The 24,725-nt window shown below is 38.1% G+C and overlaps 1 protein-coding gene across 7 annotated transcripts in view; it reads left to right on the forward strand.

Annotated features, from left to right (window-relative positions):
* BRCC3 (BRCA1/BRCA2-containing complex subunit 3) overlaps positions 1-24,725 on the forward strand; it is a 62,445-nt gene that overhangs the window by 5,704 nt on the left and 32,016 nt on the right. For all 7 annotated transcript variants that reach the window (XM_049107316.1, XM_025460514.3, XM_049107313.1 and 4 more), the window contains 4 exons: positions 2,539-2,658; positions 5,609-5,696; positions 12,590-12,678; positions 14,281-14,336. In XM_049107316.1, coding sequence (XP_048963273.1) covers positions 2,539-2,658; positions 5,609-5,696; positions 12,590-12,678; positions 14,281-14,336 — 353 coding nt within the window. The remainder of the gene's footprint in view (positions 1-2,538; positions 2,659-5,608; positions 5,697-12,589; positions 12,679-14,280; positions 14,337-24,725) is intronic.

Consider the following 24,725-nt stretch of genomic DNA (forward strand, 5'->3'; position numbering starts at 1 on the left):
CTCCAATTGACTTACTTCACTCAGCATAATACCCTCCAGGTCCATCCATGTCGAAGCAAATGGTGGGTATTTGTCGTTTCTAATGGCTGAGTAAAGTGGGTTTCTTATCAGCAGCATATAGTTCCAAAGACATCCAGTCTGAAAAAAAGTCAAAAAATAAATAAAGACATGTAGTCTGATAATCTCTTTAATTGGAGTATTTAGTTCAACTATACTTAATGTGATTATTGATATATATTATGGGTTATGGCTTTATCTTTTTGCTTTCTATTTGACCCACTGATTTGTTTTCTCTCTTCTTTTTTGCCTTCTTTTGAATTAATCAGATATACTTTATTCTACTTTCAGCCTCCTAGTTAAAAAATTCTTTACTCTCCTTTTAGTGGTTATCTTATGGAATTTTTTCTTACATTTTATATATTTATTTGAGAGAGACAGTGAGACGGAGAGAGAGTAAGGGAGGAGGGGCAGAGGGAGAAGCAGCCTTGCTGCTGAGCGGGGAGCCTGATGTGGGGCTCCACCTCAGGACCCCGAGATCACAACCTGAGCCGAAGGCAGATCCTCAATCTACTGAGCCATCCACGCACCCTGACATTAGGAAAGTTATTTGACATTTCTCAATTTCCTTTTCCGTAAGTAAGGTTAAGACCATCTACTTCATAGGTAGGCAAGCTAGTTCACCAAAATCCAAGTCATTGAAATACTAGGTTGCCAATGCCCAATTCACCCAATATGTAATTCGATAAAAAGGAATTTGATGAATCTCATTAGAACTCACAGAATTTGTTGTCACTCTCCTTCTTAATTGCTGTCTTACCGTTTTTCCCTTATTCTCCCCTTCTCCTGTACCCTATCTCTCCTGCAGCACCCGCAGCACGGACAAGGCTGTATCCTTCCAACAGCAGAGAGCTGGGGTAGAGACAAACTGAACAGTATTGAAAATGCTGCTGTCCTGTCAATCTTAATTTGGCAGAAATACTTAAAAGCTTATTCAGCTGTCTTGACGCACTCTAACATGTCCCTCCCTCCATTCTCTTTCAGCTCTGTTTCCGTTGAGAGCTCAGCTTCTTGTCTCATTGCTCCTTGGGAGGTCAAGGGTCTTTCTGTTCTGCTTCGGATTTTCTTTATCATGTACTCCGTCTGCCAGACACTGTACCATTAATAAGGAAATCTGACTCAAACATGTTCCCTGCCCTCCAGGAGCTTATGTTCCAGTAGAGGAGAACATTCTTTCAAGAAACAGAACAGGACATGATATGAACTGTAGGGAGATCTGTGCATATTATAAAAACACTTGCATGGGAGGGAAGAAGGACTGATTCTTTATAGGATTGGCAGGGAGTTTAAAGCTGTGGAAGAGTTCATCGGGTGGAAGAAGGCACCAGAGGCAACCACATGCTTCTAATGGCTGCGGACTTCAGGAATCTCCTGTCCGTCTTCCCCCTTGTCCCTGCAACATCTACCGGTGCCACACGGGTCTCTTCCCGGGAAACTCTTGAACCATCTCATTCTTCTGGTTTTCGTTCCTGTCTCTTCCTTTTTGGCTTCTTAGCCTACTCATCTGAGACATGGGCACACCCCTTTAATTCAGGCCGGGACCCCTGCTCCCTCTCCCTACACTATTCCTTGACTCTCTTGACATCTCCTCATCCTAGATCAGCTCATTTTCCTTCCTTCCTTCCTGATCCTTTTTCCATTTAGATCTTCCTCTCCTGTTCCACCGAGTTTCAACCTTGAAGTTTTAGAGTTATCCTTGACAACTTCCTGTCCTCTCACCCGTGGGCCATTGCCTATCAAATCTTGTGGATTCTTCCTTCTTAATGAATCTCAAATCTGTTTCTTCCATCTCTGCCATCCACTGATTCCAGAATTTTTTCATTACCTCACATTCAGGCTGAGACCATATCCTTCCAGTTCATCCTGCAGATCATGGTATCCGAGACCCCATCGATTTTCATTTTGACCTTAATCTTACTGTCTGCCATTCCACCTCAAGTTCTGTATGTAAACCAGTTGGCCAACTTGTCTCCCAAACATCTTACTCACATCCATTTGACATCTGCAGAAATTCTGTGTACACACACACCAGAAAATAGTCTACTTGTTGGCCTATGATGATTATTTTCTGATCTAAGTGACTCCTGTCCTGTAAGGCCTTTTAGCTTTGAGTGACTACATTATTTCGTTATAATTTCATGTATGATACTTGCTGCTTAACCAAACCGTTCGCATTTTGAACACTTGGATTGTCAGCACTCTGACTTGTATCCTTTTCTGTGAGAGTATCTTGCACCTAGTGGTAAATCAAATGATTATTAGTCGGTCATCCAAAAACCTCTTCCTTCATCCAAATATTAGCCTTTCTATTTTTGTTTTGAAATGTATATATTGAGGTTGGATGCCTTTTATTTGACATATTCTATTATTCATGAGAAAAGTGTCAGTTTTGTAAATGCAGTTTTTAACCTGATAGAATAATACAAGATGCATGTTATTGGCGTGAGACAGAAGTCAACGTTTCTGTGGATTTTCCTCTAGGTTGACACCGTCAGAATTGTTCACATTCATTCTGTCATCATCTTGCGACGTTCTGATAAGAGGAAGGATCGAGTGGAAATTTCTCCAGAGCAGCTGTCTGCGGCCTCAACAGAGGCAGAGATATCCTTACTGGTCAATAAGAAGCTTTTGTGCTTTTATGTGCTTTAGCCTGCTTGAGGGGATTTCACAGATTATCTTCCTGGTAACTGTTTCCCGGTGTTCATATTTACCCATTAGAACCAACTGTTTGATTAATCAGAATTTCTTTCCATTTTTCCTTTTGAGTGGCTTTTATTGGGAAAATTAGAAATTTCTAACATTCCTGCTCTTAAATGCCAAAAGACCCCAGGGTCAGATCCTGTGACAGTGAACTGTATGGGACCGTTCCCTCCTCCATCCTTCCATTCCCTCACTGCCCCCTCTAATGCGTTGCTGCAAATGGGACGCAATATTCCGTGTTAAAGATAACCAAAAAAGAATCAAATGGGACCTTTGCTTCCTGTGATCGGGACCCTGTACCTCAGCTATAGAAAGTTAAATTTGCATCAATGGCCTTTAGTCATTCATTGTTTTTTTGAGTCAAGTTTATCTTGTTCTCAATTCAAAAGTTACTTTTACAAATAGGTGGTTCACATGCCTAGTACAGACTTTAAAAGGTACAAAAGCAAGTATGTACAAAAGAGGTATTTCTCTCCAACCTCTATGCCCTAGTTCCCTCACAGTCTGTCACTGGACATAACCAGGGTTATTAGGTTTTCATGTATCCTTACAGGTGGATCCTGAGCATACAGAAACATACACAAATATTTTCTATTTAAGAAAACTAATACATATATGTGGTAACTTATGGCTTTGCTCAACAGCATATCTAGATAATTGTTCACATCGCTACATACAGGTGCCTCATTCTGTTGACTGCAAAATCTGTTCCATCCTCATGCAGGTGTCTAGTTTGTTTGTAAGCTTTCACTGTGCTGCAGTGTCCTTGTACATCACTGCATTTCACAAATGTGTACACATATCTGTATAATCTGGTCCTTGAGGTAAAAGTGCTGGAGCAAAGGTTATGTGTCCTTGTAGCTGTGGCTGTTTAACCAGTTTAGTCTCTGGCAGCATGCAGGAGATCCTGTTTCCCTGCACCTTCGCAAAGGTTGCCAATATGAGCCACAAAAAAAATGTTTCTTATGTCTTGGGATTTTAATTAGCATTTTTCTAATTATGAGTAAATATGATCACCTTTTAATTTTTGAGGATCATTTGTTTTTTTGTATTAATTTGTATTTTTCTCCGAGTTACCTGGTAATCTCCTTTGCCCATCTTTCCATTGCTTTGGAAAATTTTTTTTAATAATTTATAGGCATTTTATATTAAGGAAATCAATTAGCCGTTTGTGATACAAGTAATGGTTTTTCTCAGCTTCTTCATGGTGTGTGTGTATTTCTCCCATCAAAATGTTTTTGTATTTTCATATAATCTCATGTATCACTCTCTTATGGCATGTACTTTTGTATCTTTTAAAAAAATTCTTGATTTTGAAATGATTATAGATTCGTGAGAAGTCACAAAAATAGTATAGACAAGTCCTTGTGCCCTTCACTCACCTTCCCCCGAATGCTACCTTTTAAATACTTGGCGAAACAATATGGAAACCAGAAAACTGACATTGAGACAATGTGTCATCTATGCCATTTTGTTATATGTGTAAATATATGTAACCACCACAGTCAAGATTGCTAACTTGTTCCATCACTGTGAAGATCCACCTTCTGCTCCCCCTGTATAAGCCACACCCACCCCTCAACATCCCACTCCAACCTCTGGCAGCCTCCAATCTATTCTCTGTCTCCCAGAACATAATTGTATAAAAGATGTTTTTTATTGTGATTATATATTATAACTTCAAAATGAAACTAGTCCATTCCCAAGATAAAGGGATCGCTGGAAACACTGTTGCCTGTTACCACCGTTTGCTGTTACATTGACTGGTAAGCATTTACTAAACATCTTGCATGAATTACCTCATTTACTGTGCACTGCTGTTGGAAGCGGAACCCCCCCCCCCCCCCCCGCCATCTGCAAGATGAAGAAATGCATTTAGAGAAGTTAAGTAACCTCTCTTGGCATTTAAAAATAAAAAAAAAATCTTTAAAAAGTTTTCTTTCTCAGAATTTGCTGTATAGAGAGGATTATTGGGCTTTAATGTAATTAACTTTTAAGAGAACAAACCAATGTTTCATGAGATACCAGCAGTAGGCCCAATAAGCAGCAGCAGAAGGGGACAGCTTCTTATCTCCAAGTTGACTTCTTATCTCAACTCAGAGCCTCACATAGAGTTATGGGAAATTTTTGTTTCTAGAACAAAGGACGAAAATACTCTTTTGTGGTCTATTTCTAAACACACAGGGAGACCAAAGTAGGGGTCTTTGTTCGTTTGCTCTCTGAAACCACCCCAATTGCTATTTTTGACACTGGGCAGGCTGCCAGAGAGAAACCAGACAAATTTTTTGAATCTTATGTTTCTTTTTCAAAACTGAGTAGGATGGAGGTAGAGGGAGGATAGAAGATTTACTCAAGTAAATAATGTGAATTCCAAAGATTGAGATTAGCTTCTTTTCAGATAGCACAGTGATAAGGATTTAAGTGATCAAACATTAGCTAAATTGGATTAAGAGGATAGAGCTATATATGATAATGGAAGCTAAATGGATTTTATTTTTATTTTTTAATTTTTAATTTTAATTAATTTTTGAAGTGATCTCTACACTTGACCTGTACACTTGAAGTGTACACTCTACACTTGACACTTGATCTCAACCCACAACCCTGAGATCAAGAGTTGGATGTTCTACTGACTGAACCAGCCAGGTGCCCCAAATCGATTCTATTTTTAAAAAGAAATACCTTTAGCTTTAAATGGAAGGTCTGGGAAATTCTGGGTGTTGACCTTATTTCATTCTTTGGTTGACATTGAATTGTAATAGGTTGATTTGAAATGTCAGGATGCTTTCTGAGCCCTTATTAGCATCACAAATTTTGTTCCCACAAGTTGAAAATACCTTGACAGACACACAGGTTGGCTGAACTAACAGGTCGCCCCATGAGAGTTGTGGGCTGGTATCATTCCCATCCTCATATAACTGTTTGGCCTTCACATGTTGGTAAGTATTACAGGCTTGCAACATTTGTTTTTGTTTTTTATTTTTTAATTTTCTTAAAGATTTTATTTATTTATTTGAGAGAGAGAATGAGCAGGGGAAGGGACAGAGGGAGAGGGAGAGAAGCAGTCTCCTCGCTGAGCAGGGAGCCTGATGCGGGCTGTGTCCCAGGATCATGACCTGAGCCAAAGGGAGACATTTTACTGCATGAGCCACCCAGGCGCTTCTGTTGTTTTTAGAAATTAGTATCCCCTTTTCTTCTCCATTACATGAACGATGGTTTTTTTTAAACCATAGTTTAATTCTCCTTAAATAAGTGCCCTCATTTTTATTTTGCTATGTTTTAAAAGTAATGACTGATGTCATACTGTTTTTAAGAGAGATAATATTTCAGCACTCCATTATGAATGTATTCGGGAAACCATTACTAACTAAAGCCTGACAATTGGCTGATATCCAAAAAAAAAAAAAAAAAAAATTTAACTGAAGATTGCTGATTGCTGAAAACCAGCACCCAGTACACTCCCGTTCGGAAGACTCAGAGGTATGCGGGGTGAGATTTACAAAGTCGAGGTTTGACGCATATTCCTTCCGAGCCGTTGGGGCTCTCAACCTACCTCCGCACCCCTCTAGTCAGTATAGTGTAACAAAATTGTTTTCTCTCTTTTTATCTTTACTGCTTTTCCTGAATCATGGTCATTTTTTGTTTATTTCTCCACGACTCTTGAAAGAAGTAGAATAACTTTCCTTGGGGAAAGTGACCGGACTTTCTTGAGCATTTAACCATTTGCTAATGCTTTATGAACATTTTCTCTCCTAATCCTCATGGTCACCTGTGGGTTAGGGATCCTACCCCCAGTGTACTGAGGAGTAAACTGAAGCTCACATGGGTTAGGTGTTCTTTCCACTGTGGTGTTCTATTTCCAGTCTTAGGGGCTTGAGATCATCATAAATTCTATATTCGTGTACACCATAGTATGAATGGCAAAAAATCAAGAGCAATGTAGTCTCAGATTATAATAATAGATGAGTTGTCCTGTGTATCTAGAGTAATGGGTGGGGAGGGATACTTCTCAGAATCACCTGGGAGAGGTTTTGTAAAATGTACCTGTCTTAAATCCATCTTTCTCAGCCTGGACCTGCTGTAATAACCTCTGGGAGTGGGTCCTAGGCGGGTATATTATGAAAAGACTCCTCAATGAATTCTGATACATATTTCCAGTTAAATACTGATGTAGAGTAAGGGAGATAATAGACTTGCTCTACCTCTTGCCGACAGAAATTTACCTGACCTGCTGTTAACATAAGAGTGGCATGCCTAAGATATCCTGCATTAACAAAAAAATACATTATCGAAACAGTTTTTTCAATTGGAAAAGAAAAAAGATCGAAGCAGGAACTTGCAATAATGATAGAAGTGTCGGTAAACCTTTATTTTCACATGACTTCAGACTTAAAGTTGATAAAATAGTACAAAGAATTCCTGATACTCTTCCCCTAGATTTGCCACACTTTCTCCCATTCTGTCTACGTATATTTGTGCGTGTGTGTCTGAGATTTTTTTTCCCCGAACTATTTGAGAATAAGTCATAGTTACTATTCCCCTTCAGTCCTGAATAGTGTCTGGTATGAATTTCCTAAACACAAGGATATTCTCTTACATAATCACAGCATATTTATGGAAGTTGAGAACTGAGCACTGAAATAACATTATTTAAGTCACTGACCTTATTCAAATTCTTTAGCTTACTAATGTCCTAGTAAAGGTTGTTTTATGGCTATAAATATATTTCTGTAAAACTTTAATATCACTGAATAAATTCAGTGTTTGATTTCATCTAACCCTTACTCAAAAATAATAGTCATTGTTTTCTTGCCACCATTAACACTAAAATCAGTTCTGCCTCAAAATTCTCCCACGGAAGTAGCATAGCCAGAAAGAACTAAGTACCAAGCACTAATGAAAGAAAGGTTGGAATGTATGTATATTCTCGAACGATATTGTCCCTGTGGTAGTAAGTTAGAATGGAGAATTTTCTGGCAAAAAAAGAAACTCTAAGTGCTTAGGAAAAAAACTTGATCAATCTCTGAAGCGGAACACCCAGAAAGTGTTCACAGTTCAGAGAATGAATTTTCCTCTCGGGCAAAAGATCCAAGGTTCAAGAAGAACCTAGGGAGGCATTTGCAGTGCAGCAGTCTGAGCAGTAGGGAAAACAAAGTCACTGCAGAATGTAACAACAGGAAGTCGGCTCTAAATAATGACATGATTAAAAAAAATAAAAAAATAATGACATGATTAACGAGCCAAATGAAAGTAACTTCAACACAAAATAAATTTGGAGACTAGAGCATTGAGATCTTACCTTGAAAAAAAGCATAGTACCTAACTTGGTAAGGAAAAGGCATAAATAACAAAATGGAATAAAGGCAGAAAGTTCAGAGACCTTAGTAAAGCTCGAGAGTTGAGAACAGCAGCTTTGGATTCTTTCAGGCGACAGGACTCCTAGAATCTCATTTCAGTCACTTCCTGTTGAGAAGATATTGGAACTCTTCTGTGCCACGATTTCCTCCTTGACAGAAAAGGGGAACATGTTATCAGAACATGATATGGAATCATGCATGACGTTCTCTGTCCCTCCTGTGCTTAGCACAATAGCAAACGTGGATATCACGGCATTTATCTGTGCAAGTCGACATGGAGAGAGCATGATTACATATCTAAAGTTGAAGGGCAGACAGCACTGGAAGGATCAAGAATACTGAGATCTCGGGCAGCCCCGGTGGTGCAGCGGTTTGGTGCCGCCTGCAGCCTGGTGTGTGGTCCTGGAGTCCTGGGATCGAGTCCCGCGTCGGGCTCCCTGCATGGAGCCTGCTTCTCCTTTCTGTGTCTCCGCTTCTCTCTCTGTGTGTGTCTTTCATGAATAAATAAATAAAATCTTAAAAAAGAAAGAATACTGAGATTGCAGAACTGTAGGTAAAAACAAAGGAAAAATCCTCTCCCCACTCCACTGGTGTTCACAATGACTAGATCATTGTGGATTTCTAGAGCGTAGGGAATTTTGTAGATGCAAAGATGCGTAGCTCATCTTCAAATGGCTGTTTAAGAATTGAATCTAACAAGTGCCCTGGGTTAGCAAGTCTTGGGTGGGGGCAGGGGTGGAAGTTGGTGAGGATTTAAGGTACAGACTGTATGGACAGTAAGTATGTGTAATAGGAATGACAAGTGAGGAGGGAAAAATGATAATTCAACACATTTATAGGATTTCTCTGTGGGACACTTTGGTCACAGTTTCTGCTGGTTTGGACCTTATGATTTTGTGAGGAAGAAAAAACAGGTCAAGTACTAAAGGAGAAACAGTAATAACAATAAAGAAATAAAGGACATTTGCAGCAGCAAAATGAAACAGCACATTTAAAAATAAAGGCCTTAAGACTAAGAAATAAATAAATTAATAAAATACCATTAAAGACAAGCTTTAAACCTAAAGACTTCAACAACAACAACAAAAACAACAGGGTCTATGGAGAAAATAAAGGTCACAGTTACATCATTAGCGAAAGGGTGAGAGAAGATAGGCCATTCTGTACTAAAAGGCACAGCAAATAATGCACTTCTTCAGGATGTCCGATTATGTTCCTCACCACAGCAATAAAATGTACAAAGGACAAAGTTTTCTGGGTAAGGAATAGAACGGAAAGTGGTTTGAACTGGAAGAACTTGATAACCCACTTTCAGAATCCAATTCCTTCAGGAGTATAATGTGAGCGTTTTGGCTTTGCCATCGAGGAGCAGGAGTTGGAGAAAGTGAACAACGGCAAGGGTGATGTTGGCCAAACACGCCTGGCCCAGCACTGTAAAACTTGATTTTTAAAGGATTTCAGACTTACAGAAAAATCACAGAAACGGTACAAAGAACCATGTTCAGTAATTGTTGACCTTTTGCCGCGTTTGCCTTATCTTGTTGTCTCTACACAATCTGAGAGCATGTTGTAGACATGATGTTCCTTTCTCCCTACGTACTAAAGTATGTATTTCTCAAGAACAAGGGTATTTACCTACATAACCACAGGGCAAGTATCAAAATCCGGAAAATTGACATTGATATAATCCTTTTTTTAAAAAAAATATTTATTTATTCATGAGAGACACAGAGAGCAAGAGAGGCAGAGACACAGGCAGAGGGAGAACAGGCTCCATGCAGGGAGCCCGATGCAGGAATCGATCCTGGGTCTCCAGGATCATGCCCCAGGCCAAAGGCAGGCGCCAAACCCACTGAGCCACTCAGGGATCCCTGATATAATCCTTTTATGTAATCTATAGAACTTATTCAAATTTTGCCAATCCTGTCCTTTGTCGCAATTTTTCCTTTCCAGTCCAGAATCCATTCTCAGATCATATATGGGATCCTGTATCATGTCCTTTTAGTTTCAGTGTGGACCAGTTGCTTACCTTTTTGTCTTTCTCAAGCCTCTGAACTCCTCACTTCGTCCTGCACATTCAGCGGATAACACTGCTTCCTACTTGAATACAGGAAGTAGGAGTCATAGAAAGGAATGTTCTCCATTTCTCTTTACTCACCCACTTATCACTGGGCTCATCTTCTCCTGGTCCCTCCTCTTGTCCACTCTGGCCTCTTTCTCCACTGTACTGGATTTTCCCCATCGTTGTTTATTTGTTCCGTTAACAAATGAATTTGAGTGTCTACTATGTGTCCAGCCCTCCTCAAGGTGCTGGGAATAAAGCAGTGAATGAGAAAAACAAGGCCTCTGCCTTCATGCAGCTTTATCTCATAAAAAATACTTGCCCCCCCAAAAAAGAATACTTGCCAGTCCCACTTCTTTCAGGCCAAAGACATTCCTCACTTCATTTACATTCACCATCCTGCTCTAGTCTGCCTTTCAGGCCACTGAAACTCATCAGTGATGGCCATGTTGAAAATCTACTAGACATTAAACATCCAGTAAAAAAATATATATATATATTTATATATATATATATACATCCAGTAAAATCTACTAAACATGGGTGGCTCAGTCAGTTAAGCTCCGACTCTTGGTTTCTGCTCAGGTTATGACCTCAGGGTCCTGGGATTGGGCCCCGGGTCAGCTCCATATTCTGCATGGTGTCTGCTGGTGATTCTCTTTCTCCCTCTCCAAAAAAAAAAAAAAAAAAAAAGTAAAGAGAGAAAAATCTAGAAAACTTTTTATATCTCCATGTTTTCTAGCATTTGACACTACCATGATTCTACTCCTTAGAAACACTTCCAGATTAATGAGGAGTGCCTGGCTCTTAAGGGAAGGAACTAACCTGCGGTGAGAGTTGAAATACCTTGTCTGAAACCAGAGATGGCTCATAACTGGATGAGTCACTGTTCAAACTGAAATTTGCGTGAATCATGGACCTAGGAATTCTATAACATCTCAATTGGACTGGTTAAATGGGGATGCTATTTATGAAAATAAGAAATGGAAGAGGAGGCGTAGGTTTGGTGGACAAAGAGATACTTGAAGTTACATCGTACTCGTACCATTAACTTACCTGAATTTTATCTATCCATACTCTGCAAAAGAAAAAGGGACGTGATTTAAAGGTTATTTCATAGCTCTCATGAGACTTGACATGGTTTTTAAGTTACTCTCGTGCACTTTATTGTCCTTGTAAGTGTATATGAAAAGGAGAAATGTGCTTGTACCTATGTTCATGACTCTTAAGATCTGCTCAGTTCTTAGGGAGTGAGGCAGCTCACACTGCGACAGTGATGTAGTAGATTATTTACCACCAAAGTTGAGTCTGATCAACCTCCCGTGACAGATACAGGCTGCAGCTTTAAGCTTGCAACCAATCACTGCAAACAAATTATATTTTCCCAAGCAAACGTTCTGTTCTAGAAGTTACACGTCACTACTCTTTAGAATCATTATGAACAGATTTTATGAATAAGTTTTTTACTCTACTTAGGAAGACACCAGGGACAAATCCCAATGTACATTAAAAGGTATAAATGCAAAGAATGTCTAAGAGCATATTGGCAAAGTAACTGGGCAAGAGTCCCTGGACCAAACCACACCCATCAGTGCTTTGTTATAATACCTGATCTTTCATATCCTTCATAAACGATGCTCTGAACACCTCAGATCTTTAAACTTAGCCTGTTTAGTTTGGGGTGATCTTTTGATTAGTCCTTTTAGATATTGTGCTTTGGTACCTGTTTATGATCTCCTTTTCTAAAATTGTATTACCATATAGTGAGATTTTGTATCTACTCCCTGGGATGTTGAATTTAATTCTGTTGCAGTCTCTATAAGAATTTCCTCCATAATAGTCCTACACTTCCGTTCTTTATTGTCAAGTTTCATGTATTCACTTCCCTGAAAGATGTCCATCCAAATGCTTATTTGAGGAAGCTATTTGTCTTCTTCTTCAGCCTTCCTTTCTTTTGGAGTCCTCTGGAAGAAATTATCAAGTTTTGGGGGACTAACTAAAGAGTTCTAAACCTAGCTTTTTCTTTTTAAAGATTTTATTTATTTATTCATGAGAGACACACAGAGAGAGAGGCAGAGACAGGCAGAGGGAGAAGCAAGCTCCCCGCAAGGAGCCCGATGGGAGACTTGATCCCAGGACCCCAGGATCATGCCCTGAGCCGAGGGCAGATGCTCAACCACTGAGCCACCCAGGCGTCCCCCTAGCTCTTCTTATTTAATTGTAGACTTCTCATGGTACTCTTCCCTTACCTAGTAAAATGTTTATGCTTTGACAGTCATAGTGCCCTTAGGATCTCTGTTCTGCCTGTAGAATCTATATCCTGGGAGGACTGTATGCTGCTATTGTTTTTAAATCTTCATGTTTGTGAGATGTAGTTTATTGACAGCAGATTTTCATTTTTGTTTATTTGCAGATGTTCGCACACAAGCCATGTACCAGATGATGGATCAAGGCTTTGTAGGACTTATTTTTTCCTGTTTCATAGAAGATAAAAACACAAAGGTATTGTGTGTGTGTGTGTACATGCGCACGTGTGTGTAAACACACAGAGAATAGAGAAAAATCTTTTTGCAATTTTAATAGGGTGGCCAGGGAAGGTTTCAATGAGAAGGGTCATTGAGTCAGGACCTGAAGAAAGTGAGGGAGCAAGTCTTGTGGATTTCTTGGGGGAAGAGCGTTCCAGGCAGACGAAATAGCCAGTGCAAAGACCCTGAGGTGAGTGTGGCATGTTCAGAGGACATCAAGGAGGTCAGTGTGACTACAGCAGAATGAGGAAGACCATGACCCTATGGCTCAGTTTTACCCCATTTTCCCGGTCTCCTATTGAGTTAACACCTTTCTTTCTTGAAACCGTCCTGGTCTGGACACTAACTCATTTGGTAATTCTACAATGAGGTCTCAAAGATACCCAGGGGCAGGTCTCATCAGGCCTTTGATTTGACTCTGACTTCAGAAGCCACGAGATGGTGACTTTATGTTTTAATGGGATCTTTCTGGCTATTGTGTTGATCATAAGTTGGACAGAGGATGGGGGTGGGTGCGTGGGGAAGGAGGGAGTGTGGAATCCATGATGTCTGTGAAACCAGTTAGGAAGCTACTGCAGTGATCTAGGCTAGGGCTTATGGAGGTTTGACCGTGGTGGAAGGAGTGGAGGTAATAATGAAAAGGGGCCAGATTCTGCAGATATTTTGATGGCTAGTAGTAACAAGTGCTGCCATTTATCACCTATTGTATGGTGCCTACTTATTAGGTGTTTTACATAAATATGTTCTAGCCTTGATAACAGGTCTATGAGAATCTTTATTATTTTTTAAAGATTTATTTTATTAATTTTAGAGAGAAAGAGAGCATGTGGGAGAGGGGCAGAGGGAGAGAGAATCTCAATCAGACTCCATGCTGAACACAGAGGCTGACACAGGGCTCGATCTCACGACCCTGAGCTGAAATCAAGAGTCAGATGCTTACTTAACCAACTGAGCCAGCCAGGTGCCCGGTGGATGATTATTATCTGTATTTTATGGATGAGCCACGCTCAGAGAAGTTAAGCAGCTCAATCAGTGGCTAGTCTTGCCATTCTTTAGAGGGTTTCTGTTTGAATTTTTTTGTCAAGAGGTTTAACTACGTGTCAGTTCAAACAAAAAGAAAATTACTATTTAACATTGTAGGAATGAATTTTGCCAAGACTACCAAGTATGCTCTGTCCTTTAATACATTAGTTATATTGTCAGAATTTATGTTAATAATGAATATTGTTCATAAAATGACTGTTTTCCAGGAACAGTGAAGTATCTTGAACTTTATACTTCACGTGAAATGATTTTGGCTATGTAGAAATTGATTTATGGCGTATTCCATGTTTGGAATCCCTTTTAACATCCCACTTCCGGAGGGTCTTTGGATATCACTTATATATGGATATGAATATTAGGTTAGAATCTACTAAAGTGCCATACTTGTTTGAATATTAATCCTTCTCTGTGTGATATTTCTTTCTTTCTTTCTTTCTTTCTTTCTTTCTTTCTTTCTTTCTTTCTTTCTTTCTTTCTTTCTCTCTCTCTCTCTCTCTCTCTCTCTCTCTTTCTCTCTCTCTCTCTCTCTTTTTAGACTGGCCGGGTACTCTACACTTGCTTTCAATCCATACAGGCCCAAAAGAGCTCAGAGTAAGTATGACAAAGATGTGTGTATATATGTCTGTATGTATTGGTGGGTTGATTTTCATTCCAGGGAATTGATTGTACAGACCCAATTAAATAAATTATGCATCTAAATAATGGAATAATATGCAGCCATTAAAAATATGAGGAAGCTCAGTAGTAATATGGAAATATCTGCAAGAGACATGGTGAAATAAAAAAGACAAGGCATAAGAATACTATGTACAGCATGCTACCATTTGTGTAAGGAGATGGAAGAGAAATATATACATGAATACCCCAGCATACCTGCTGGTAAATACATTAAATATCTGGAAGGAAACACATTAGTCACCTCAGCAGAGGCGAAGTGATGTTTAGTTTGATCCCTGAAGAAAATTCTCTTCATATTCTTTCTAGATTTATAATTTAAGATGTTATCTATTCGTATTATGTTATTTTGCCCTCCAAAATAAGGATTTAATTCCATACTCTGCCCCATTTCAATTTCCCTGTTGTATTTTCACCACAAATCTTTATATTTTCACAGTTGCAAGCATCTGTGTCGTGTTGTAACCATAAGTGCATTTTCTGTGCTTTCTCTACTCGTTGACTCTAAGAGTGGAGAATAAATGTTTATATTATTATGATCATGTAAATATTACTTCATATACAACCAAGCAGTGTAAAGTAGTACATTATAATTCCATTTCCTTTCTTGAAAAGTTCTTTTACTTTTTCACGGGGTTTTTGAATGACTTTTCTCTCCTTAAGTTTATCCCTTTATCACCTCTCCAAGTTGAAAATTCTTTGGACTTATATAGCAATCTTTGGAGTCCCTGCTTCTCCTAGGATCACTCCTGGAACTCCTCCACCTTCCTGCATTAGTCAGGTCTCGACTGACAGCCTGGAACTTTCCTTCCTTATTCTCCTTGGTTAGATGCACTTTTGTCTGGATTTCATGTCCTCTTTCATGGTTCACTCTTTCCTCTTTCTAAGAAAGATATGCATTTGAATCTTTTACCCATCTCATTCTTGTTCTTTTGCAGGGTCCTTTTTCCCCCTGACAGCTTTTAGGGACTTCTCTTATTCTTAATGTCATAAAATTTTCTGACAATTAGCCAGAGTGGATTTTCTCTGATTCCGAGTGCTGGATGCTGTCAGTTACACGGCTTTTGTGCTTGAAGGCTCAGAAGTTCTTTTGTATCCTCAGATAAAATCATCCATCTATACTCAGTTCCTGGGAAGAGAAAATCTTTTTATCGTTCAGTCCAACCCCATCGTTTAAAGTTTCTTCAAGTGTCACTTGCTCTTTGGGGGATGTCGTCTCATTCTTCGAGTTACTTCCCCTTTTCTCCATTTTGACTCTAAGATGGCATTTGAAGTATTGGGAAGATGAAGTAAGTAAACTTCTGGCTCTCGTGCTGGTTTTGGGGATCAGGGCATGAGTCTTCATATACCTAGGGTATTTCTCCTCTCTTGTGGACTCGAAGCCCCAACACTGAGAGATGGCATGACAGCTGCCTCTCCTATGACTACCTCTTTCTCCCCGTGGGTTAAGAGGACTGTGTGTCATATCATTTTCTTCTTTGATAAATCTTCCCACTGTTTTCCCTTTCTCTTTCTAGAACTCCTATTGGTTAGATAGCAAAGTCCCTAGGTTGACAACACTTACTCTTTAAAGTCATATTTTCTGTCTCTTTTTTTGTTGTTCTCATTTCTCGAGTATATTTTAAGTTTTGTCTTCCAATTTTTTAATATTTTTGACTAATAGATTTTTCCTTGTTTAGGCGTTATTCGTATTTCACAGTATCCTATTCTTGATTTATTGCTATGATGGTGAAATGATAAATTTTCTTCTCTTTTTTTTTCAGTTACCTGTTTCCTCTGTGGTAATTTTTCTGTTGATCTTTTTATTGTATTTATATTCATGCTAAATGTATAAATATCTTATAACTTATGAGATATCACTTATGTTTTTGTTGCCTTGTTCTTAAAAGAGGATGGAAAAATATTTTAAAACATTTTTGTGTCCTTAGCTTGTCAACAGGAGGCTTCATTTTAGGGTGAGTGCGCTGAGAGCCAACCACTTTTCTCAGGAATCACTAAATGTTAGATTTCAGATATCTTGCTCTAGGATACCAATCTTAACAATTGCTGCAATTCCAGACAGTTTATTCTGTTAGGAGAACTCTTATTGCTGTTGCTGTTAGTGATGTTGATGATGATGATTTTGGCTTAAGAATGGAAGGCTAGTTACTAAATATTCTGTGTATATAGAGGCCCAGTTGTGGAAGAGCACAAATGAGGAGTAACTAGAATCCCAAGTTTCTGGCAGAAAGACCAAAAGGGTAGGCTCCAGGAAATTATACAAAGGGAGGAGTGTGTTAAAGCCAACCTCATAAAATTGTCTATAAATTTCTGGGCCCACTCATGAGCCATGTATGTGTGGACCTGATCCTAAGTAGCATAAGTGATAACTGAATTAATTAGTAGATCACTACATATGTCCCGTACTAATCACTGGGTGGCATATATGCATGGAAGATCTGAAGAGCACTAGAAATGCTCTGAAAATTGAACTGACATTGGAAGCACAGCCAACCGTGGAAATTTCAACCTGAACTTAACTAGGCAAATGGCCTGCTAAAACAAAAACAGCAACATTCTCTGTAGAATACAAACAAGATCCTGTATATCATAAAAAAACATTCAAAATACACAAGATAGAATTCAGAATTATTTAGTATGGGAAGAACCACGGAAGTCTCAACTTGCATGGAAAACAGTAATCGACAGATGCCAACACTGACCTGACAATGATGTAGTAATGATCTGATAAAGACTTTAAAGCAACTATGATAAAAATGTTCTTAAAAATCAGAAATATTTCAGTAACAAATGTTTAAAGAGAGTCTCAGCAAAGAAATGCAACACGTAAAGAACCAACTGCAAACTTTGGAAGTAAAGAATACAATCACTGAAATACAAAAAAAAAAAAAAAAAAAAAAAAAAAAAAAAAAAAATCACTGAAATACAAAACTTATTGGATGGACTTGACAGGAAATGTTCTCCACAAAAGCAGTGAATGATCTGGCAAAAAATGTCAGAATCAACTTTATTGAAACTGTAGAAACCAATTAAAACTTCATAGCAACCAGACAAGTGCTGAGAAAAAAAAATTGCAATCTCATATTTAAGGAAATCTCTGTTGAATCACTACATGGCCACAAAGCTAATGGGACAGAAACCTCGGTGGTTACACAGAACAAAGAATATCGACTGTGAAAAATTAGTTCAAGAAAGTCACTAAACACACAAAATCAGATAAAACTAGCAACAACAAACCCTGGGGAGGAGAATCTGATTTCCACACTTACCATATTATAATATTCAAAACATCCAGTTTTAACAACAAAGACATTCAAAGAAACAAGTTTTAGGCCATAAACAGAAAAAAGGAATTAATAAAAGAATTAATAAAAGCATTCCTGGGCAGCCCAGATGGCTCAGCGGTTTAGCGCTGCCTTTGGCCCAGAGTGCGACCTTGGAGACCCGGGATTGAGTCCCATATTAGGCTACCTGCATGGAGCCTGCTTCTCTCTCTGCTTCCCCCTTTGGGTCTCTCATGAATAAATAAATAAATCTTTAAAAATAAAAGCATTCCTGGAGGAAATCCAGAGATTGGACTTACTAGACGAAGACTTTTAATCAACTATTTAAAATATTCTCAAAAAGCGAAAAGGAAACTATGTACAAAGAACTAAGGAAACCGTGAAGATGACAGAGGATATCAAGTAGAGAATATTGGTAAAGAGATGATTTATGAAAAGGAACCAAATAGGAATTCTGAAATGAGTAGTACAATGACTCAAGTGAAAAATTCACCAGTAAGGTTCAACAGCAGGTTTGAGAAGATGAAAGAATCAACTGATGATATTACTGTCTGAGTATTAGAAAGTAAAAAATAAAGTTGAACAGAGTCTGAGATCCATGGGATACTTTGAAACATTATCATTATTCTCAAAATATGAGTCTCAGTACAAGATGAGAGAGAGAAAGGGGCAGAAAATATATGTGAAGGAATAATGGTCAAAAGCTTCTCAAATTTTATGAAAGGCATGAAGCTAAACATCCAGCATCTCAAAGAACTCCAAGCAGGATGAACTCAAAGACATTGACATTGAGACATATTATAATCAAAGTGTTGGAAGCCAAAGGCGAAGAGAGAATCATGAAAAACGGCAAGAGAAGTGACTCATTACACACAGGGGATTCTCAATAAGATTGAGAGGCAATTTATCATCAGAAACCAGGGAGGCCAAAAATCAGTGGGATGACGTATTCTAAGTGCTGATAGGAAAAAAGGAAACAACAAAAAAAGAACAACAGAACTGGTAAGGAAAAATTCATTCTGTATCTGGCAAAATCATCCTCTAAAAGCGAAGGAGAGGGCAGCCCCAGTGGCTCAGCGGTTTAGCACCACCTGCAGCCCAGGGCGTGATCCTGGAGACCCTGGATCAAGTCACACGTCAGGCTCCCTGCATGGAGCCTGCTTCTCCCTCTGCCTGTGTCTCTGCCTCTCTCTCTCTGTCTCTATGAATATATAACTAAAATCTTTAAAAAAAATAAATAAAAGTGAAGGAGAAATTGACATTCCCAGGTAAACAAAAACTGAGAGTATTGTTACTAGTAGATCTACCAAATAGTAGCTGAAAACACATTTTTCTCAACTGTACACGGATGTTTTCCTGGATAAACCCTGTTAGTCTGTAAAGCAAATATCAGTAAATTTCAAAAGTTTGAGATCATACAAAGCATCTTCTGCAAAAATAGAATGAGATCTGAAATCAGGTACAGAAGGAAATCTGGAAATTTTATAACAAAAATGTGGAAATTAAATAACACATTCTTAAGCAACCAATAGGACAAAGAAAAAATTACAAAAGAAGTTAGAAAATACTTCAAGACTGAAAATAAACCTAGAACATACCAGAATTTATGGGATAGAGAAAAAGCAGTACTCAGAGGGAAATTTATAGCTGTATATTAAAAAAGAAATCAGGCAGGGGCACCTGGCTGTCTTGGTTGGTAGAGTGTGTGGCTCTTGATCTCAGGGTTGTGGGTTCCAGTCCCAGGTTGGGTGTAGAAATTGCTTAAAAAAATAAAAAGAAATTTAAGGAATAATTAAATATCTCAAGTCAATAACCTAACTTTACACTTTTAATGGACTGGAAAAAGTGTCAACTAAATACAAAGCAATTAGAGGGAAGAAAATCATAAATGTTAAAGTTGAAGACAAAATAGGGAATAAAAAACAATAGTTAGGGGGCACCTGGTGGCTCAGTTGGTTAGGCATCTGCCTTCAGCTCAGATCATGATCTCAGGGTCCTGGGATAGAGCTCCGTGTCGGGATCCCTGCTCAGTGGGGAGTCTGCTTCTCCCTCTCCTTCTGCCTCTCCCCCTGCTTGTGCTCTCCCTCTTGCTCACTCTCAAAAAAATAGAATCTTTTAAAAATAGAACAAAAAAGAATCAAATATAGCAAAAGTTAGTTTTTTGAAAAGGTCAACAAAATTGACATACCTTTAGTTAGAATGACAAAAATGAGAGAAGGCACAAATAACTAAAATCTTCAATAAAAATAGGGACACTGCTACTGTCCTTCCAGAAATAAAAGGATTATAAGGTAAAACCGAACAATTGCATGCTAATACATTAGATGAGCTAAAGGAGATGGAAAAATTCCTAGAAATACACAAATTACCAAAACTGGTTCAAAAAGAAAGAAAACTAGAACAGAACTATAAAAATAGATTGAATCAGTAATCAGAACTCTCCTGACCAAGAAAATTCTAAATTCAGATGACTACACAATTCTACACACTAAAAGAAGAATTAACACTAATCCTTCTCAGATTCTTCTGAAAAATAGAAGAGGAGGGAGTACTTCTAATTCATTCTTTGAGTCTGGCATTACCCTGATACCAAAGCCAGACAAAGATATCACAAAAAAGAAAAAAAAAGAGAGAAATAATTACATAGCAATATTCCTTATCAATACAGATACAAAAATTTTCAGTAAAGTCTAGCAAACTGAATCCTACAACACATTAAAAGGATTATGTGCCATGACCAAGTGGGATTTATCCCTGACATACAAGCAAGTTTTAACCTAAAGTCAATGTACTATGAAGGAAAAAACCCACATGATTATATTAATTGGTGCCCAAAAAGCATTTGACAAATTCCAACACAATTTCATGATAAAATCACTCAAAACTAGGAATTTAGAGGACATTCCTTAACATTTATGGACATTTAAGAAAACTCACAACTAACATTTTAGTCAGTGGTAAAAGAGTGAAAACATTGGAAGTTCTGGAACAAGAGAAGGATGCCCACTTTCACCACTGCTATTCAACATTGTACTAGTAGTTCTAGCAAGGACATTTAGGTAGGAAAAGAAATAAAAGGCATCCTTGTTGGAAAGTAGGAAGTAAAACTATATTTGAAGATGACATGATCCTATCTATATAGAAAATCCTAAAGAAATCCCCAAAAGCTAGTAGAGCTAATAAATTCAGCAAAGCTTCAGTGTTCAAAGCCAATATACAAAAATCTGTTATGTTTCTTCACATCAGCAAGTAACGATCCAAAATCCAAAAAAGAAATAAAGAAAATAGTTCCATTTGCAGTAGCATCCATAATAATGAAATACCCAGGAAAAATTTTTTTATTTGTATTAATTTTTATTTTTTTGAAGATTTTATTTGCTCATGAGAGAGAGACACACAGGCAGAGGGAGAAGCGGGCTCCACGTAATGAGCCCAATGTGGGACTTGATCCTGGGACTCTGGGATCATGCCCTGAGCTGAAGGCAGTTGCTCAACTGCTGACCCACCCACTCAGGTATCCCTACCCAGGAAAAAATTTAACCATGTGTTGGAAAGACTTGTAAAAAATAGAATACACTGCTGAAGGAAATTAAAGAATGACTAAATAAATCAGAAGAAACTCCATGTTCATGGATCAGAAAATTCAGTATCATTAAGATGACAATAATTCCCAAAGAGATCTCTGGATTCAATACAATCCCTATTAAAATTCTAATGGCCCTTTTTACAGAAATGGATCATCCTAAAATTTATATGAAATTGCAAGTCATATATCAAAGTAATATTGAAAAATAAGAAAGTTGGAGGAATCACACTTCCAGATTTCAAAGCTTAACTACAAAGCTTCAGCAACCAAAACACTTATAAACATGTATACCTATGGCCAATTGATTTTCAACAAGGGTACCAGTGTCATTCAGTGAGGGAAGGAATAGTCTGTTCGACAAGTGCTGGTGGGACAACTGGATATTCACATCTAGTATAAAGAAATATTAACTCAAAATAGACCAATGACTTAAGTAGAAGAGCTGGAACTAGAAAACGCTTAGAAGAAAATACAGATAATCATGATATTGGATTTTAAAATTTTTGATTTTGATTAATTTATTTTTTAAGTATGCTCCATGCCTAGTGTGGAGCCCAGTACGGGGCTTGAACTCACTACTGAGGATTAAGACCTGAGCTGAGATCAAGAGTTGGATGCTTCCTTAACCAACTGAGCCACTAGGTGCCCCATGACATTGGATTTTAGATGGAATCTTAGATATGACACCAAAAGCATGAATAACAGAAGAACATAAAGTGGACTTTTAAGAATTGAAAAACTTTTGTTTCTCAAGACACTATCAAGAAAGTGAAAGGACAAGCTACAGAATAGGAGGAAATATTTGCCAGTCATATATCTAACATGGGTCTAGTATTCAGAATATATAAGGAACTCTTACAATTCAACAACAAAATGACAACTTAAAAATGGGCAATGAATTTGAATAGACCTTTCTAAAGAAGGTGTACAAATGTACACCGACAGGTACATGAGAAAATGTTTGACATCAGTCGTTTTGGAAAATGCAAATCAAAGCTAAAGTGAGATGCCATATCATATGTTAAGTTGAGCATGATTTTTAAGACAGAAAATAGCAAGTCGACAAAAATGTGGAGAAGTTGGAACCTTCAGACAGTATTCACTATAGCCAAAAGATGGAAACAACCCAAATGTTCGTTAGCTGATGAATAGGTATGCTAAATATAGTACAGTTGACCCTTAAACAACATGGGGGTTAGGGGTGCCAACCCTGCATGCAGTAAAAAATGGACATACAACTTTTGACTTCCCTGAAGCTTAACTGCTAATAGCCTACTCTTGACCGGAAGCCTTACTGATAACATAAGCAATCAGCACGTTTTGTATATGTCTTATATAGTATTTTTCTAATAAAGTAGCTATGGAAAATAAAACTTTAATAAAATCATAAGAAAGACAAAATACATTTATTATAGGATACTGTATTTATAAGAAAAATATCTATATATAAGTGGACTCACAGTTCACACCCATGTTATTTAAGGATCAACTGTATATCCATTGAATGGAATATTACTTATTCATAGAAAAGGAATGAAATGTTGAAACCTGCTACAACATGGAAGTATCTTGAAAACATGCTAAGTGAAGGAAGCAAAACACAAAAGGTCACATATTGTATGATTTCATTTATATAAAGTATTCAGAATAGCTAAGTCCCTAGACAGAAAAAGATTGGTGGTCGGAATGGGCTGTAGGGCGGGAAGAACAGGGAGCAGCTGCTTCATGAATATGGTGGTGTACTTTGGGGTGATGAAAATGTCTCAGAACTAGTTAGGGCTTGTGGTCCCAGAACATTGTGAATGTACTAAATCCTGCTGAATTGTTCACTTTTAAATGATTGATTTTATGCTGTATGAACTGCATCTCAATTCTTAAAAATGAGCAAATGACTTGCATAGACATTTCTCCAAGGAACATATATAAATGGCCAGTCAACACAAAAAGCTGCCCAATATCTGTCAGTCTTTAGGGAAATGCAAATAAAAATCATGATGCTTACTCACTATTTCCCATCCACTAGGAGAGCTATAATTATTTTATTTTTTTAATTTTCATTGATTTTTAAAAAGATTTTATTTATTTATTCATGAGAGACACAGAGAGAGGCAGAAACACAGGCAGAGGGAGAAGCAGGCTCCCCACGGGGAGCCTGATGCGGAACTCAATCCCAGGTGCCCCTATAATTTTTTTTTTTTAAGTAGAATAACATGTTGCTGAGGCTGTGGAGAAAGTAGAACCATGACTCATTGCAGGTGAGAATGTACGCTGCTTCAGTTGCTGTGGAAAAGTTTGGTGATCGCTCAACAATTTATTTATAGAATTACCATATGACCTAGCAGTTCTACCCTGAGGGAAAATGAAAGACAATTGAAAACAAGTGTTCAACCAAAAACTTGTACTTGCGATGCTGATAGCACCGTTTTTCATAATAGCCAAAAAATGGAAACAGCCCATATGTTCATCAACTGATATATGGATGAAAAAAATGTAGTGTATCTATACATTGGGAATATCAGTCATAAAAAGGATTGACAAATACTAGAACATGGATGAATCCTGAATACATGCTAAGTTAAAGGGGCCTGATACAGAAGGCCATATAAGGTATGAAATATCCAGAATAGGCTAATCTGGAGAAACAAAAAGTAGAGTCGAGAGGCAAATTGATAGTATATTTGTTTGCTCATGCTGCCATAAAAAATAACCACAGACTGGGTGGCTTACACAACAGAAATTTATTTTCTTATAGTTCTGGAAGCTGGAAGTGCAAGAGATGTTGGCAGGTTTGACTTCTTCTGAGGCATCTCTCCTTGACTTTCAGATGACTGGCCATTTTCTCTCTGTGTCCTCACGTGACCTTTCCTCTGTGTGTGCACATCCCTGGGTTCATTTTGCATGCCCAAATTCCCTCTTATTATAAGGGCATTGGTCAAGACTGGATTAGGGCCCAATCTAAAGGCCTCATTTTACTTTAATCTCCTTTTTAAAGAGCCTCTCTCCTAATATAGCCACGTTCTGTGGTCCTGGGCCGTAGGGTCTCAATATATGAATGGGAGGGGGGGCACAATTTAGACTATAACAGGGAATGACTGCTTAATAGGTATGGAGTTTCTGGGGTGATGAAAATGTTGTGGAACTAGATAGTGGTAATGGTTGTAACAATATTGTGCATGTACAAAAAGTCACTGGGTCACATGCTTTAAAATGGTTAGAGTGATGAATTTTAGGTTTTCTGTATTTTACCTCAATCTTAAAAAAATGAATAGAGCTAGAGATACCTTTGGATTAAAAGGTCTGTCATGTCATTATAGTCCTACAAGTAGGACTTGTAGGTTCTGCAAAAGTCCACTCTCTGTGATTCTATTCCGCGTTGTACTGGAAATCTTAGCCAGTGCAATAATGGAAGAAATAAAACGCAGGTACGTTGGAAAG

The sequence above is a fragment of the Canis lupus genome, chromosome X (assembly GCF_003254725.2).
Source record: "Canis lupus dingo isolate Sandy chromosome X, ASM325472v2, whole genome shotgun sequence".
NCBI classification, from domain to species: domain Eukaryota; kingdom Metazoa; phylum Chordata; class Mammalia; order Carnivora; family Canidae; genus Canis; species Canis lupus.